The 15,403-nt window shown below is 41.3% G+C and overlaps 1 protein-coding gene across 1 annotated transcript in view; it reads left to right on the top strand.

Annotated features, from left to right (window-relative positions):
• VPS41 (VPS41 subunit of HOPS complex) overlaps nt 1-15,403 on the top strand; it is a 371,510-nt gene that overhangs the window by 191,398 nt on the left and 164,709 nt on the right. The window contains exon 7 of the mRNA XM_089687103.1: nt 889-954. Coding sequence (XP_089543229.1) covers nt 889-954 — 66 coding nt within the window. The remainder of the gene's footprint in view (nt 1-888; nt 955-15,403) is intronic.

Below are 15,403 nucleotides of genomic sequence, written 5' to 3'. Positions count from 1 at the left end.
AGAAATAAACACAACAACACAACACAATGCAAGTCAAAGGCAGCATTTAGAACTGTCACCATCTGTACCATTTGAGGTAAATGGGAATCTACTATCTTGCTTTTCATTTGTGTTTCTAGTGCAGGTAAACAAACCTATGTGCACAAGCCCTTAGACCCCATTAGTTTTTTGGGCTTTTTGTTTTTTTGCTGTCTGTGTCCTGTCAGGGAGGTTTTCCTTCACTTTCTGCCCCAGAGATTTAGCAGAAAGTAAGAGGAGATCTCTCAAACAGGATATAGTTGTCACCTGAACAGATATCCTCATTGAATGGCACCTTACTACATCTGCACTGTAGCACACATGCTCTGTCATGCTTGCGGTGCACTGGATTGCTGAAATGGTGCATGCACCTTGTTTCTCTGTTCAGGTGTGTTGCCCCTTTCCCCTGACAGGTTTTTAGCCGTGTCCTAATTTAATACATTCCCCTTCGTTTCTTGTCCCGTATACACAGCAGAAAGTGAAAGGAAATCTCTCCAAAGTTAGGGAAAGCCCTACTTAGACAGTTGTCCTTGGGACAAGTGTCCCTATTGAAAAAATTCCATTCTATTCCTGTTCTGGTTAAAACTCAACATTCTGAATTTTTCCTCACTTTCAGAGGTGATCAGGACAAATGGAGAGGGTGAATCTCTCTGTTGGGGATGTAGACAAAAATAAAAACCTGACAGAGATTTTTACCCACTCACCACTTTGTTCAAAAGTAAGGAATTGTTTACTTTTACAAAAAACTTGTTTGAAAATGTGTTTTGTTAACAGTGGTTCAAATCTGGTAGTATAGAACATAGCAAAGCATTTTTTGTGCTGCTTTAGCTTTTCTGTTTATAATTTTCCCAACATATTTTATCTTTTTAGATTGTTGCTGTTCATCCTCAATTTGGAAAATCTAACTGTAAGCAGTTTGTCACTGGAGGAAACAAGGTAGGTTCCTGTTCTTATTTAGCACTGTTTCCATGTGATTTCATAAGGGAATAAAGAAATGAAATAACAGATATGGTAAATACAGCATGTGAATACTAGACCAAATGTTATCTTCCCAAGCTATAGCTAGGAGGGTACACAGTACCATCTTTGAATTTAATGAAACCACCACTGTATTTCATTTATCAATCTCAACAATTTCCCTGCAAACATCTGTTAACTGGCTGTGAAGAAAGGTTAAGCATTGGAACCAGGCTATCACATTCAATTTCCATAGTGACCCCCGCCTCCAGTGGGAAAAGAACTGGTAACTTGGCCTGAATGGAGTGTGCAGAACATGGGTACCACTCTATATCCATTGCGCATGTGAATGCAATTTAAAAGTGTATTCCCAGCCAAAACTTGCTTCTTAGGTCCCATTCACGTGTTTTGTGTACATTAGTGTGTTTAAGTGAGCAGTGTGTTTAAGCAAAGCAATGTGTTGCTAAAAAATGGTGCATGTCTAATTTCTGATCCATTGTTATGCATTCGCTACCCATTTAAATTAACAGACAGCCTGAATTCATTACGCATTAATGCACTGTGACTGACCAGCTTGGTGTGAGTGAGCCTTTTTTTTTTTTGGAAAAAAGAAGGAAGAATTAGAAGCCCTGTTAAGTTTTTCCGGCTATCTGGGGCACTGTTAGAGGGATTTGCCTTACAAATCTGCAACAGAGATGCAGCAATAAAATACTAACAGGAGAGATTTCTCTAGTGGAGCCCAGGATAGCAGTAACCTTTATGCAGTAGTTCTAATCCCATTCCCAAAACTAAAAAAAAAATGCTTTGGCTAGACATACAATTTAATATAAGCATGTAAAAATTGTCTCTATTGTCTGTAGCTTTCATATGCTGTTTGTAGGTGTTGGTATTTCTGTTCAGCCACTTGTCATTTCTGAATGTACTCTGCGTAAAACTGTTTTTCCATATATTATTTATAATAGAATACTTTTGTTGCTGCTGTTAATCACGTCACTTCCAAACCATGATAAATGTACGTTACACCTACCACAAATCAAAAGCCAGAAATGTAACATATGGTTGGTCTCAATGGGTCTTAAATTGTCTATACAAGAACCATCAGAATATTCAATAAAACTACATAAATGTGTTGAAAAGCAAATGTCAAGCAAGGTAAAGATAACATACTCATTACTGTAAGGTATACACTTGCTGTAAATCAGCTTTTAACCTTCTTCAAGGGCAGTTTATATTTTTGCTTTATACAACACGGAATATTTTAAATATAAGGGTTCAGCTGCAATTTAACTGCCACACTTTGTACAGTTGATGCTGCTTTGGGTTCCTAGGGAGTGAACAGACCCAAAAGTAATAGATTGTTAGCCAATATTATCATACAATAAAAATATTTTCTTGTTCTCTACTGGGTTTTCTTTAGTTTACAAGTCATTTTACCAGCAGTAGGAGGAGCAGGACATCTCTTGACGCTAGATCACCCAAGGCACTATTAAAATGTAATCTAAAGTGTATATATAGCCACATTTTTTGTTTTGTTTTGGATGGAGTAGGAAGGGGTTAAAACCCCAATTTTTCTTTACTTCCTGTCCTAGAGACACAATAGGAGGTTAGAGGAAATCTCCCCTAGTGAAGGGAATTCTCATCTTAGACAGTTGTCTCATTGGAAGATTTCCTTTTACTTCTTGTTCTGTGGACAATTGTAAAATTTAGAATTTCCCCTCACCTTTGATGACAATAGTCACCAGTTCAAATAAAAAGACGAATTGTCTCAGTGGGGACACAGGCAGCAATAAAAATCTAACAACCCTTACCCACTCTAGCCAAATTCAAAAAAGGTTTTGCCTATAGACACCAGCCTCCGGGGAACTCCAATCCTCGGCCTGCTGCGGCCGGAAGTGATGTCAGCTCCACATGCCGCCCATCCACCACTGAGGGTCGACTCATGGTCTGGTCCCAGCCGGAAGTATTTCCAGTCCTGTACAGAGTGGCAATACATCACCAACCGGTGCCTTTACCATGGCACCTTCCTTGAATCACTTCTGCCCTTATCCTGCTTCACGTCTGCTCATCCGTTGACATCACTTCCGGTCGTGGCAGACCAAGGACTGGAGTCCCTGGAGGCTGGTGTCACTGATGTCCATTACTCTGGCCATCCAGTGATCCCTCTGTACATCCTTGACACACCGGACATTGGTACCTTCCACCCTGTGGGTTTGGGATTTCCATGCATGCAACTTTGTGGATTTGCTGATGCGGTATGTGGTTGTTGATGCAACTTTTTATACACTTCAAGTTCAGTAATTTGTGACATTTTATGAATTGTGCCTGGCTTTCCTTGAATTCTCTGAGTGAAGTTCTCATCCTCAAGTGGATTGCAGGATAAGGTGCTTCTTGGTTTGCATTTTATTGCAAAACAGGCAGTACATGTCTCTTCTGAAATAAAAGCCTGCCTGCTTGCTGTTTCTTACAGCAGAACTTCAGTTCCACTTTAAATATGCTATATCTTTTTGAAGTGTTAAAGAATATGTAAACCCAACATTTCATATTCCTGATATGTGCCTGCTCTACCATATAAATGAAAAAGTATCCTGTTCTCTTTGTATGGCTACACTAGGCATGAGAGCACAGCGCGGTCAGCTCTCTAGGTGAGAAATCAGCCTGCTCTTCTCCAATGATCAGACCTGTCCTTACATGCCCCCCCCCGACAGCCATTCACTGGGAAGATCGGTATGCTGTTGCTTCTCCCCCCAGCTCTCTAAGATCCTTATGCAGAGAACAGAGGGTATATGATCACTTATAAAAAAGGGGTAAAAAGGTATTTATAATGGGTTGTTTTAAAAGGGGATGGTTTACATATACTTTAATGTAGGCAAACTGCTGAATGTACAACTGAAATTCAAGTTTCTGAACTGTATTGCCTGCCAAACAGTGGGGTTGATTTACTAAAACTGGAGAGTGCAAAATTTGGTGAAGCTGTGCATGGTAGCCAATCGGCTTTTAACTTCTGCTTTTTCAATTAAGCTTTGACAAAAAAAAAACTGGAAGCTGATTGGTTTCTATGCAGAGCTGCACCAGATTTTGTACTCTCCGGTTTTAGTAAATCAACCCCACTGTATACTTCTATTCAGCCAGTTTTCTCATTCATACACTGGTACCAGACACCATATGAAGTCAAAACCATTTTACTTTTTTCTATTGTCAAAAAAGCAGTACAACTAGGTCAGAAATGTGAATGAATAAAGAAGAAAGTGCGAGAGCAGCACTCACTCCATGACTTAATACTGCTTTTGTAGAGCGGAACCTCAGTTACATTTTAGGAACATTCATTTTTTAATGTTTGAACCACTTTATCTCTGGCATGCTTGAAAAAAAGAATGGCATCACGAGTCCCTTTTTTTAAATTTTTTGATGGCGGTAGTGGGGGGCTCCTGTATATATGTATGACTGTTAGAGGCATGGATGTTCACTTAGGGAAAAAGGGCAAATGGTTCTCAGCAGAGATGTTGAATGGTTGATATGTGTTCAAACACATTTGATGTCTCAGTGTGTAAAACTCTTCAGTTTTAGAACAACATAGTTTTAAATAGAGATACAGTGGCGTGCCTTGTAGTTACCATTCTGTCTGGCAAATAACCCCCCTCCTTTACCCCTGCATACTAGCTATTTAATGGGAGCCAACACTTTATTTTCAAAATTCTGACAATCGGGCATTTTGTAGTATGTAGGGACACAAAAATGCCAGAGAAGAAATATGCTGTGTTTTGTAAACTTAGAAATGTCAGTGTATAAATGCTTTTGGAATTACATGCCACTGAGTGGGCTGATTTAGCTTGACCTGTTTAAAGCTACAAGCAAAATACATTTTCTTCCTGTAATTATTATGAACAGTTGTGTGCGTTTGGGTATGCTTGGCCCTCTAGCATTAGTGGGTCAAAAATATAGCAAGGAACATTTTATAATGTGGATAGGCATATAAATAAAGCAGCATGCTTTTAACCATGTCTGCACCTCGGTGCTACAGCGATGTCAATTTATCTGGAGGTTGTTTGGGCACTTAAACATTCTCAGCATGCTGTCACTGCACCAGCAAAAAATAACTCACATTTGAAAGGTTCCCTTCTAACAAATAAAATAATTCTATGCACTGTCCCTGGATTATTAGCAGGCCTTTAAGTGATCTTTGATTCAGGGAAACTTCTAGCGATTAAAAATTCTATTGGCTTGGTTTACTAAAACTGAGAGTGCAAAATCTGGTGCAACTCTGCATAGAAACCAATCAGCTTCCAAGTTTTATTGTCAAAGCTTAATTGAACAAGCTGAAGTTAGAAGCTGATTGGCTACCATGTACAGCTGCACCAGATTTTGCAATCTCCAGCTTTAGTAAATCAACCCTATGTGTGTTCAGCACATGCATACACAGAAATTCAGGTGAATAATATAAAATAAATGTCCATCCTCAGCCACAATTTTATCAATTTATGCTTGAATTAATTAATGGAGAGTTTTACCTTTGTCTTTACTGTTGGGGCTCTAGTAATTCTGCACCCATAGATAGTGCTGGGAGGTTGCTGTTTTTACATGCTTAAAGGAGAAGTATAGCTAAAGCTCTTTTAGCCATACTTCTGTGGGTCACAGGGGTGCACTTACTTGTGCTCTCCTGTGACCCAGATTCAGCCGACATGGGCTAAACTATGCTGACAACTGATGTCACAGAGCCAGTCCAGGCTCTGCAGGGATCCTGACAATAATATCAGACTCCACCCAAATTCCTGACCGCCAATTGGCTCAGCCTCTCAGCATATAGCTGAAAGCCTGAGCAAGTCGCTTCCACCCCCTCCACAGCACAGTGCTCCAGTGAGCACTAGAGGGGCAGTGCAGAGAACCAATGACTGACAGTCACCGTCTGTCTGTTCACTGAGAACTGAGCAATCAGCAGTCTTTGTTTGGTCAGTTCTTACTGTAGAGGTTTGGGGGACAGCTAGGTGAGTATAAATATTTGGGTTTTTTAGATCACCACACGTCTTGTTTAATCATTGATAAATGGGCAGAATTGATTCACTAAATACCCAAAGGCTAAATTTAGCAGCATCTACATGCATCCATTACCCTCACAATAAATCTGTGATAAATTTCTATATCTATGTAACCTGAACTGTAGCTGATAACTGCTGTGGAACTTCTTCCTTTGTTGTTGCTGTATTATCTTTCTGAAAATGTCATTATTATAATGGTGTAATTGTATCTGAATTTTACAGTATTGTACAGATGTACACTTCCACCTTCCGGCTGCAGTGTCATGTGTTGTGGTACATTCTGCTGAAACACAGACGTGCAGAAATCAGAACTCAATGGATAGATGCAGTCCATAACAATGACTAGATCAAACATTCATCTAAACTTTCAAAGCTTTTAACTGATATATCAGATATATCAGGTTTATTTATTGGACAACCCTAACTAGTTTATTAGTATTGAAAGGGAACTGATAACTTGTGAACTGTACCAACAGATGTGAACATACTGTTTAAGGAAGAGCGAAGGAGAATGACATTTAGAAAAAGCATGCGGAGGATCAGTTAGTGCTATGTAGGACTAATTTTTTTTTTCTTTTTATTGGCTAACTTGCTGCTTTGTCTTGCTGTTCTGGGCAAAACAACTAACATCAATATGCATAATCATAAACTAAAAATACATTTGTGTAACTTTTGCTGCTGCGCAAATGCACCAAAATCTATGCAGAAAATGAATTGATAATGTAGCTGTTTTGAAATATCAATAAGCAGAAAATCCATACATCCCATTAGATGGCGAATAAAACATTAACCACTTGTAGAAGGCTATATAATTTGTGTCCAGTCAACATCCATTAGGTTAGCATGTTTAAATGGATTCTAACAACTCATAAACCATTTCCTATAAAACAGCGTGTCCATGTATTGTAGGTTGGTAAACCTGGATAATCATTATAAGTACTTTGCTTCATAATTTATTTAAAGTATCCTTTACATTTAAATGGTCACTTGTCAAATGTATTCTATAGCTTATTTTCGAAGTTCATCCCACATGTCCTATTATTAGTTCACAATGTGCAGATCCATCTGTGATTAAAGGGAGCCTGTGATAATAGAAAGATAAATGCTGCCTTCTTTGACTTGATTTTGAATGTTGTAGACTCAGGGACTTTTATCCTGATCCTGTTTTACTACCCAGAGAGCTCAAACCATAGAAATACCGAAAGAAGCGCCAAACCAAAATAGGATAAAAGAGCCCAAAGTAATTGTAATCATTGTTTTAAAAAAAGTCAGATAAGAACACATTTTGGGGGCAACACCACCCCCGCTCCTTAATCAGGCTACAAGAATAAGCAAAGAACATATCTATCCAAAGAGTCATTATGGTTGATTTACTAACACTGGAGAGTGCAAAATTGGGTGCAACTGTGTATGGTAGCCAATCAGCTTCTCACTTCAGCTTGTTCAATTAAGCTTTGATTAAAAAAAAAAAACGGAAGCTGATTGGTTTCTATGTAGAGCTGCACCAGATTTTGCACTCTCCGGTTTTAGTAAATCCGCTCCACTGATTCAAAACAAACATGCAGAGCTGAAGTTCAGATTTTTCAGAATTCATTGGTGGCATGCTTGTTTTTTTTTTTTTGTGTTAATATCTTTTATTAAATTTTGTTTGAATACAAGTTAAAACAGTATACAATTTACTGTAGCATAAACCGTCCAACTAGACTTTTTCTAAGCCCTCAATCCCTTCCTCCCCGCCCCCCATCCCAATAGTTACCCCTGTCAGTCTATTTCTACCAATCTCTTTCTAAACCTGTCTACTAATCACCTATGTTCTATCTGCTTATTTACCACTCTCCAGTTATTCAGTTTAGTTCTCTAATTCCACCTACTTGGTACCCATTATTTTGAGATACTTTTCTGATGATTTCAAAACATACCACCTACTCCATTTTCTAAACTTTCCATCTTATCTTCATTCTTGTGGTATATTATATTCTATTTATTTATATATCCTATTTATATTCTCAATCCTCCCCATCCAATCTCTCATTGTTGGGGGATCTGGTACCTGCTAGAATTTAGGGATTAGTCATTTGCACCCCAGTGCCACTGGTGGCATGCTTGTTCAAGTTAAGTGACTCGCTTGGTAGTGAAAGCAAGATCTATGTGAGATCCACAGAGTCAGATTCCTTAAAAACCAAGTTAGCAGTGGCATCTCCCTTATTTCTGTTCTCTCAGGTTCCCTTAAAATTACACCTGTCATGGGGTAATCATGTAGGCTGCCAATGCTGACCTCTTCTTTTGAAAATGCCAGTGCCCTGTTTGTCTTTTTGCTTCAACATGTTATTCTGACATGTTTATGACATTCATTTACAGCATTCTTGTTCTAGGTCTGTAACCGAAGAATGTGAATGTCAGACAACCATGCAACTAGCATTCTCAGAAGGACACCAGCAATGGCAGCCTAATACTTCTCTTACAGCCAGAGTATATTTAAATAGATCTAAACTTAAGAAAAAAATGTTATATATTGCAGTTTAGCAGATCTTTGATGTGGTGGTTCCATTAGTTTTCTTTTTTCAGGCAAAGTACATTTTCAGAAAGTACAGAAAAATACAGGTTGATCCTGCCAGAAAAAAACTTAAAGTGGTATTAAGCATACAATGTTTTATTTACACGATCTCTTCTCATTATGTATGTGGATGGTGACATAGTAATTAGTTTTATTAAAACAACCATCTAAGTACCTTTTTTCCTAATTGATATACAGCTGTCACATGACCCATCTCTTTCCAAGCCTGTCTGTAGGGAAACAGTGGAAGGAGGAGCTCTAGTCCTCTGCTGCTGGTCACATGTTAAAAAAAAAATATATATTTTTTTTGGCAATAACATGGTGTGGGTGGATTTTTGCCAGTCACAGGCTGTGTCACCCCTTCCAGCCTGTGATTTAGAATAACAGGGGGGGGGGGGGGTGAAGCGTCTGTCAATCAAGATGTTATATCTCACCCCCATAGTGTTCAGTTGATTAGTGGTCTTAGAGGAGGAGGAGGGGGTGGGTTGTAATTTACCACTGTGTATATTCCCACATGTGTGATTCTATAATCACATGGGATGCTGAGATGTGATAGGAAGGAAAAGCTCAGAGTAGCATTGACAAACTTACCATGTGCACTAGCTGCCAACACTGCTATGCAAAATATCCTGCTGCAGTGGGGACATGGACAGCAGGGGAGATAGAGAACAGCAGGATCAACCAGGTTTTTTTTTCAGAATACAAAAAATGAATCCCATAATGATTGAGTGAGTAAACAGCATGTAATGCAGCATTAATTGATAGTTTTTAATGATTTTGCTTTAATGGCACTTTAAGTGTATACCTTTGTGAGGGCAGTGTTTGCCCACACAGGATGCTCAGGTGTTCATTCATCACCATGTACAGTTGTGGCCAAAATTATTCAACCCCCACTGAAATTGAGTGTTTTGGCCAGTTTGACATTGCTTTTGATCATTCAGTCATCTTGCTTACATTTACATTAAAGAGGCACTTGTAGGTCAGACAAATATAACATAACAGTTATAATGAAATAACCACAAATGTCTTTTCTGTGCTCACAGCATTATCAGTTTTATTCAACCCCCAAGTGACATTCAATCTTAGTACTTAGTACAGCATCCTTTTACAGTTATAACAGCTTTTAAACGTGAAGCATAGCTTGACACAAGTGTCTTGCAGCGATCTACGGGTATCTTCGCCCATTCTTCATGGGCAAAGGCCTCCAGTTCAGTCACATTCTTAGGCTTGCGCACTGCAACTGCTTTCTTTAAGTCCCACCAGAGGTTCTCAATCGGATTTAAGTCTGGTGACTGCGATGGCCACTCCAAAATGTTCCAGCCTTTCCTCTGCAACCATGCTCTAGTGGACTTGGAGGTATGCTTGGGATCATTGTCCTGTTGAAAGGTCCAACGTCTCCCAAGCCTCAGGTGTGTGACGGACTGCATCACGTTTCCATCCAATATCTCCTGGTACTGAAGAGAATTCATGGTACCTTGCACACGCTGAAGCTTCCCTGTACCTGCAGAAGCAAAACAGCCCCAAAGCATGATTGACCCTCCACCATGCTTCACAGTAGGCAAGGTGTTCTTTTCATCATAGGCCTTGTTCTTCCTCCTCCAAACATAGCGTTGATCCATGGGCCCAAACAGTTCTAATTTTGTTTCATCAGTCCACAGAACACTATCCCACAACTTTTGTGGTTTGTCCACATGGCTTTTGGCATACTGCAGTCGACTCTTCTTATTCTTTGGAGACAGCAAGGGGGTACGCCTGGGAGTTCTGGCACGGAGGCCTTCATTACGCAGTGTGCGTCTTATTGTCTGGGCTGAAACTTCTGTACCCACATCTGACAAATCTTTTCTCAGTTCCTCAGCAGTCACACGGGGACTTCTCTCCACTCTACGCTTCAGGTAGCGCACAGCAGTCGAAGTCAGCATCTTCTTTCTGCCACGACCAGGTAGCGTTTCAACAGTGCCCTTTGCCTTGAATTTGCGAATGATGCTTCCTAAGGTGTCTCTTGGTATGTTTAACATCTTTGCAATCTTCTTATAGCCATTGCCCTTCCTGTGAAGAGAAATCACCTCTTCTCTTGTCTTCCTGGACCATTCTCTTGCCTTCACCATGTTTGTAACCACACCAGTAAATGTCTAGAAGGAGCCGAGTATCACAGTCATTTTAAAGCTGCCTAATTGGTGCTTATTATGCTTGATTGCTGCTCGGTGACATCCACAGGTGTTTTCAATACCTGATGGAAAGCACCTGTATGAACCTCTGTTCTTCAGAGTGGTAGTCTTTAAGGGGTTGAATAATTGTGGCAATGAAGAAACCACATAAGAACCATTTACTACTGTATTACATAAACAATTGATGTCATTTTAGTTGCATTTGGGTAGTTACAACGTCCTTGTAGGATTTGATTCTGAATACAATTCCAAATGTACACTATAGTCCCTAAACCCCTTTACAGCATTGGGGGTTGAATAATTTTGGCCACAACTGTATACATTCCCATTCATATAATTCCCATTCACACAGTGGCTGCATGGATCAGCTACTGTTCCCAATCTGACATGTACGAGTGTGTGTGGGAGTGACCCCCCACCGAACTCAAACGATCTACATACAGAGACACACACCTTCACTGATACAGATATCAAATTGGGAGCAGCAGCTTTGTCACAGTCATATTCGGAGACCAGTAGGTAAAGCAGCAGAGAGGCTCCCACCTGCCAGCAGGATAGGCATACAAGCGGGTCACCTTGACAGATGACGTAAGCTAACCTGAGGTGCGGAGTCTAAGTACTAACTGGTATTCACCAGAGCTCCTGAATGGTGGAGGTGGGTTTTGCTGTGTGCCAGTACCAGGTTGCGGTCCTCAGGACTGCCCCACTAGGAAGTCAGTAAACAAACCAAAAGTCGGTAACAAGTAATTACAAGCTGGGATCAAACAGAAGTGCAGTTGAGGAACAAGCCAAAGATCAGTAAGGAGTGGTAGTGAAGGTATGGACGGCAGCAGGAGAGACCAGAGCGAGGTTTTGGCTGAAGAAGGCACAATAATGTGGTGAACAGGATTTGCAGAGACATGGCTTACATCAGGAAGTTCATGGGAGGAGTAAAGAGTTCCAGGTTCACGATAAGCAGGATCATTCAAGGAATTGTTCAGGGAGCTGCCCAGAAATCCAGGTGGCTTAGCAAGAAGAGACATTACCAGGCACAGCAGAGATAGTAGGTTCGGACCCAGACCCTGATAGCTGTATCTGCGCAGCTGCTGCGTTCCAACTGACAAGAATGGGACTGCCTGCATGTGGATGCACAGAACATCTGTGCATCCAATGCTGGCAAAGACGGCCCACACACAGGTGTACAATTAAGTTCACCTGTGTGAACAAGACCTTAAAGATGAGGAGAGGGGATGTTGGTTATAGTCCAAATCATTTACCCACACTAGGGTGACAATACTGCTCCATAAATACAGTGCAATAATCTAATAGTCACCCTAGGATAGGAGGTATGTTGACTGCAGGATCACCTGGCAATAATGAAGAAAACGAATGCAGTCACCACATTTAAAGTGGTTGTAAAAGCTCTGTGTGCAGTAGTGCCCCTCAATAAGTACCTGACCCTCATCATGATCCAGCGATGTGGATGACAGTCTCTGCTGGCCCTTGTCTCTGCCTCCTAATTGGCTGAGACAGCAAGCGGGAGCAATTGGCTCCCGCTGCTGTCAATCACAGCCAGTCAACCAATAAGGAGAGGGGGCAAGCCGCTGCTCCATGTGTGAATGGACACACGGAGCAGCAGGTGCCCCCATAGCAAGTTGCTTGCTGTAGAGGCCCCCAACAGGAGGGAGGGGCCAGAACAGCCTGCGTGGGACCCAAGAAGAAAAGGATCCAGGCTAAAACCACTACAAACAGCAGGTTAAGTATAGACATATTTGTTATTTTGCAAAAAAAAAAAGGCCTTTTAGAATCGACTAGAGCGCTGCAATACATTCCACTTTGTTTTCTTTATCCTACATCATGTAACACAGTGCAGCCTCTTCATGACTACGTGGGTTATATGCCATCTATAGGTGAATGGACACTCCCTTATATAACGCATCCTACACAGGAAGTCCTTCAATTTTTGTAACAAGCAATGAAATTCCAGAAAGAGAGGCGGGACCTCTGTGACATGTGATGTACTTCAAGAAATGGATATTACAGGTAAGTATGTAAAAAAAATAAAAAATCCAGGTTTCTTTATCATACATCACAGGACACAGAGCAGGCTATTCATGACTATGTGGGATGTCCTGATGTTCTAAAGCAATAAATAAATAATGAGGGGATGGTGACACCATGATAGCGACCTTCAACAATCCGTCAGGACCTACTAAGCCGTCCGTAAAACACTAGCCAAAGGCAGAATCCTCTGTGGCTCTAACATCCACCTAGTAGAACCTTGTGAATGTGTAAATCGAAGGCCATGTGATGCCACTGACATCTGATGGCGGATTGCCCAAGATGCTCCCACAGTCCTGGTAGAGTGTGTCTTCACCCGAAAAGGTGGGGTGTTTACCTTTCAAACTATAGGCTTGAATGATCAATTGGCAAATTCAATGTGAAATAGTCACCTTGGATGCTGCCTGCCCTTTCTTAGGCCTCAGGCAGCACGAACAGAGCATCTGACCCGTGCCATCACTTGCAAGAAGACCCTTACAGCGCGTACCACACCCAAGGTATGCAGAGATCTCTCTCTTGCTGACTGGGGCCTAGGAAAGAATGAATGCAGAATAGTGTCCCGATTGAGATGAAAACTAGAAACCACCTTTGGTAAAAAAAAAAGTCGGTTGAAGTCGCAACACTACCTTATCTTGATGCAATACCAGAAATGGTTCTCTGCAAGAAAGAGCTTCCAGCTCTGACACCCTTCTTGCTGAAGTGATTGGCACTAGAAACAAAACCTTTTGAGTCAATAGGACCAGTGGAATCGCCCTAATAGGTTCAAATGGAGGTTTTGCAGAAACCACCAAAACCAAGTTTAGGTTCGAAGGACATAAAGGTAACCTGACAGGATGAGCAATACGCATCACTCCTTGCAAAAAAAATGTGAACCAAAGAGTGAGACACAAGATTGAGGAATGACCAGCCTGTGAGCATGTCTGGCTACCTAAGATTGGGATCTTATGTAGGGTAGAAAGAAAACTTACCTCATCGGTGTTGGTGGTGGAGAGGTCATCAAGAAAGCAAAACTTTGGCAGCTAATTTTTCATACCATCATATAAGTTAAAGTGATATTAGAGGTATTTTTTTTTTCAAGTAACAAGCATGTCATACTTATCTGCTCTGTGCAGTGGTTTTCCACAGAGCAGCCCTGATCCTCCTCTTCTTGGGTCCCCCCTCCCCCAGTGTTCCTGGCTCCTCCCTCCTTCTGAGTGCCCCCAGAGCAAGTGCTGCTGTCTCAGCCAGTGAGGAGGGAGAGTCCCAGGAGAGCCGCTGCTCTCGTACACATTGCTGGATTCAGAGGGGGCTCAGGTAAGTATTGGGGAAGGGGCTGCTGTACATAGAACGTTTTTTACCTTTATGCATAGAATGCATAAAGGTAAAAAACCTTGAGCCTTTACAACCAGCTTAATATAATTTCCTTGATTTGAGGGGTGTTGAATTGTTACAAGGACTAGGATATTAGGCGATGGATTTGGTTGCTTTAATGTCAAGAGGACTTAACATTGTGGATGGGAGTATTCCTGCTCATGTTTGTACCTCTATGGCAGTGGTGGTGAACCTATGGCACACGTGCCACAGTGGGCACGCTGAGCCCTTTTTTGTCAGCACACAAGGCAAGTTGCCCCAGCAGCCAAGCATCAGATAACCGTGCACATAGGACCCATGTGCATGCTCATAAAGGAGTAGTTGCGCCAAGCGATACATCACCAGCCCCGACTTATTAGCCGTGCGTCGTCTGAGGTTTTGGATGGACGGTCAGTGCACTACCAAGGATATATATATATATATATATATATATATATATATATATATATATATATATATATATATATATGTATTGGACTGGCTGTGAGTTTAATACATTTGTTTTTATTAACGCAAGATTTAAGCCTGGTCAGTGGAACTATGCTCCTTGTGCTGGTGGTCAGTTGAACATTGCACCCTTGTGCTGGTGGTCAATGGAACATTGCCCCTTTGTGCTGGTGGTCAGTGGAACATTGCCCCTTTGTGCTGGTGGTCAGTGCAACTTTGCCCCTTGTGCTGGTGGTCAGTGGAACTTTGCCCCCTTGTGCTGGTGGTCAGTGGAACTTTGTCCCCTTGTGCTGGTGGTCAGTGGAACTTTGTCCCCTTGTGCTGGTGGTCAGTGGAACTTTGCCCCTTGTGCTGGTGGTCAGTGGAACTTTGCCCCCTTGTGCTGGTGGTCAGTGGAACTTTGCCCCCTTGTGCTGGTGGTCATTGGAACTTTGCCCCCTTGTGCTGGTGGTCAGTGGAACTTTGCCCCCTTGTGCTGGTGGTCAGTGGAAGTTCTGTTATTGTGTTTTTATTTTAAGACAAAAGATATTAATGTATGGATTGTTTTTTCTAAAGTAAAACTTCAGTATTCAGGTTTAACTGCAGTGTTGGCACTTTGCAATAAGTAAGTGGGTTATAAGTTGCGGTTTCGGCACTCAGTCTCTAAAAGATTCGCCATCAGTCCTCTATAGCAACAGGCACATGTGGCACATAAAACACATATGTATATCATGTTTTATTCCACATTCTCCTTTGAAAATACTTTTAAAACACATTAGCATTTGTAATATATTTAGGGGCATCCAGCAACTTCACAGATTGGCCTTTTTTCTCTCTGCTCTGAGAGCTGTCATCACAGGCCC

Source organism: Staurois parvus, unplaced genomic scaffold (genome assembly GCF_062004578.1).
Source record: "Staurois parvus isolate SC_StPar_1 unplaced genomic scaffold, SC_StPar_1.0 ptg000020l, whole genome shotgun sequence".
NCBI classification, from domain to species: Eukaryota; Metazoa; Chordata; class Amphibia; order Anura; family Ranidae; genus Staurois; species Staurois parvus.
The sequence above is the reverse complement of the archived record's forward strand: the minus strand, read 5'-3'. Positions and strand labels throughout refer to the sequence as shown.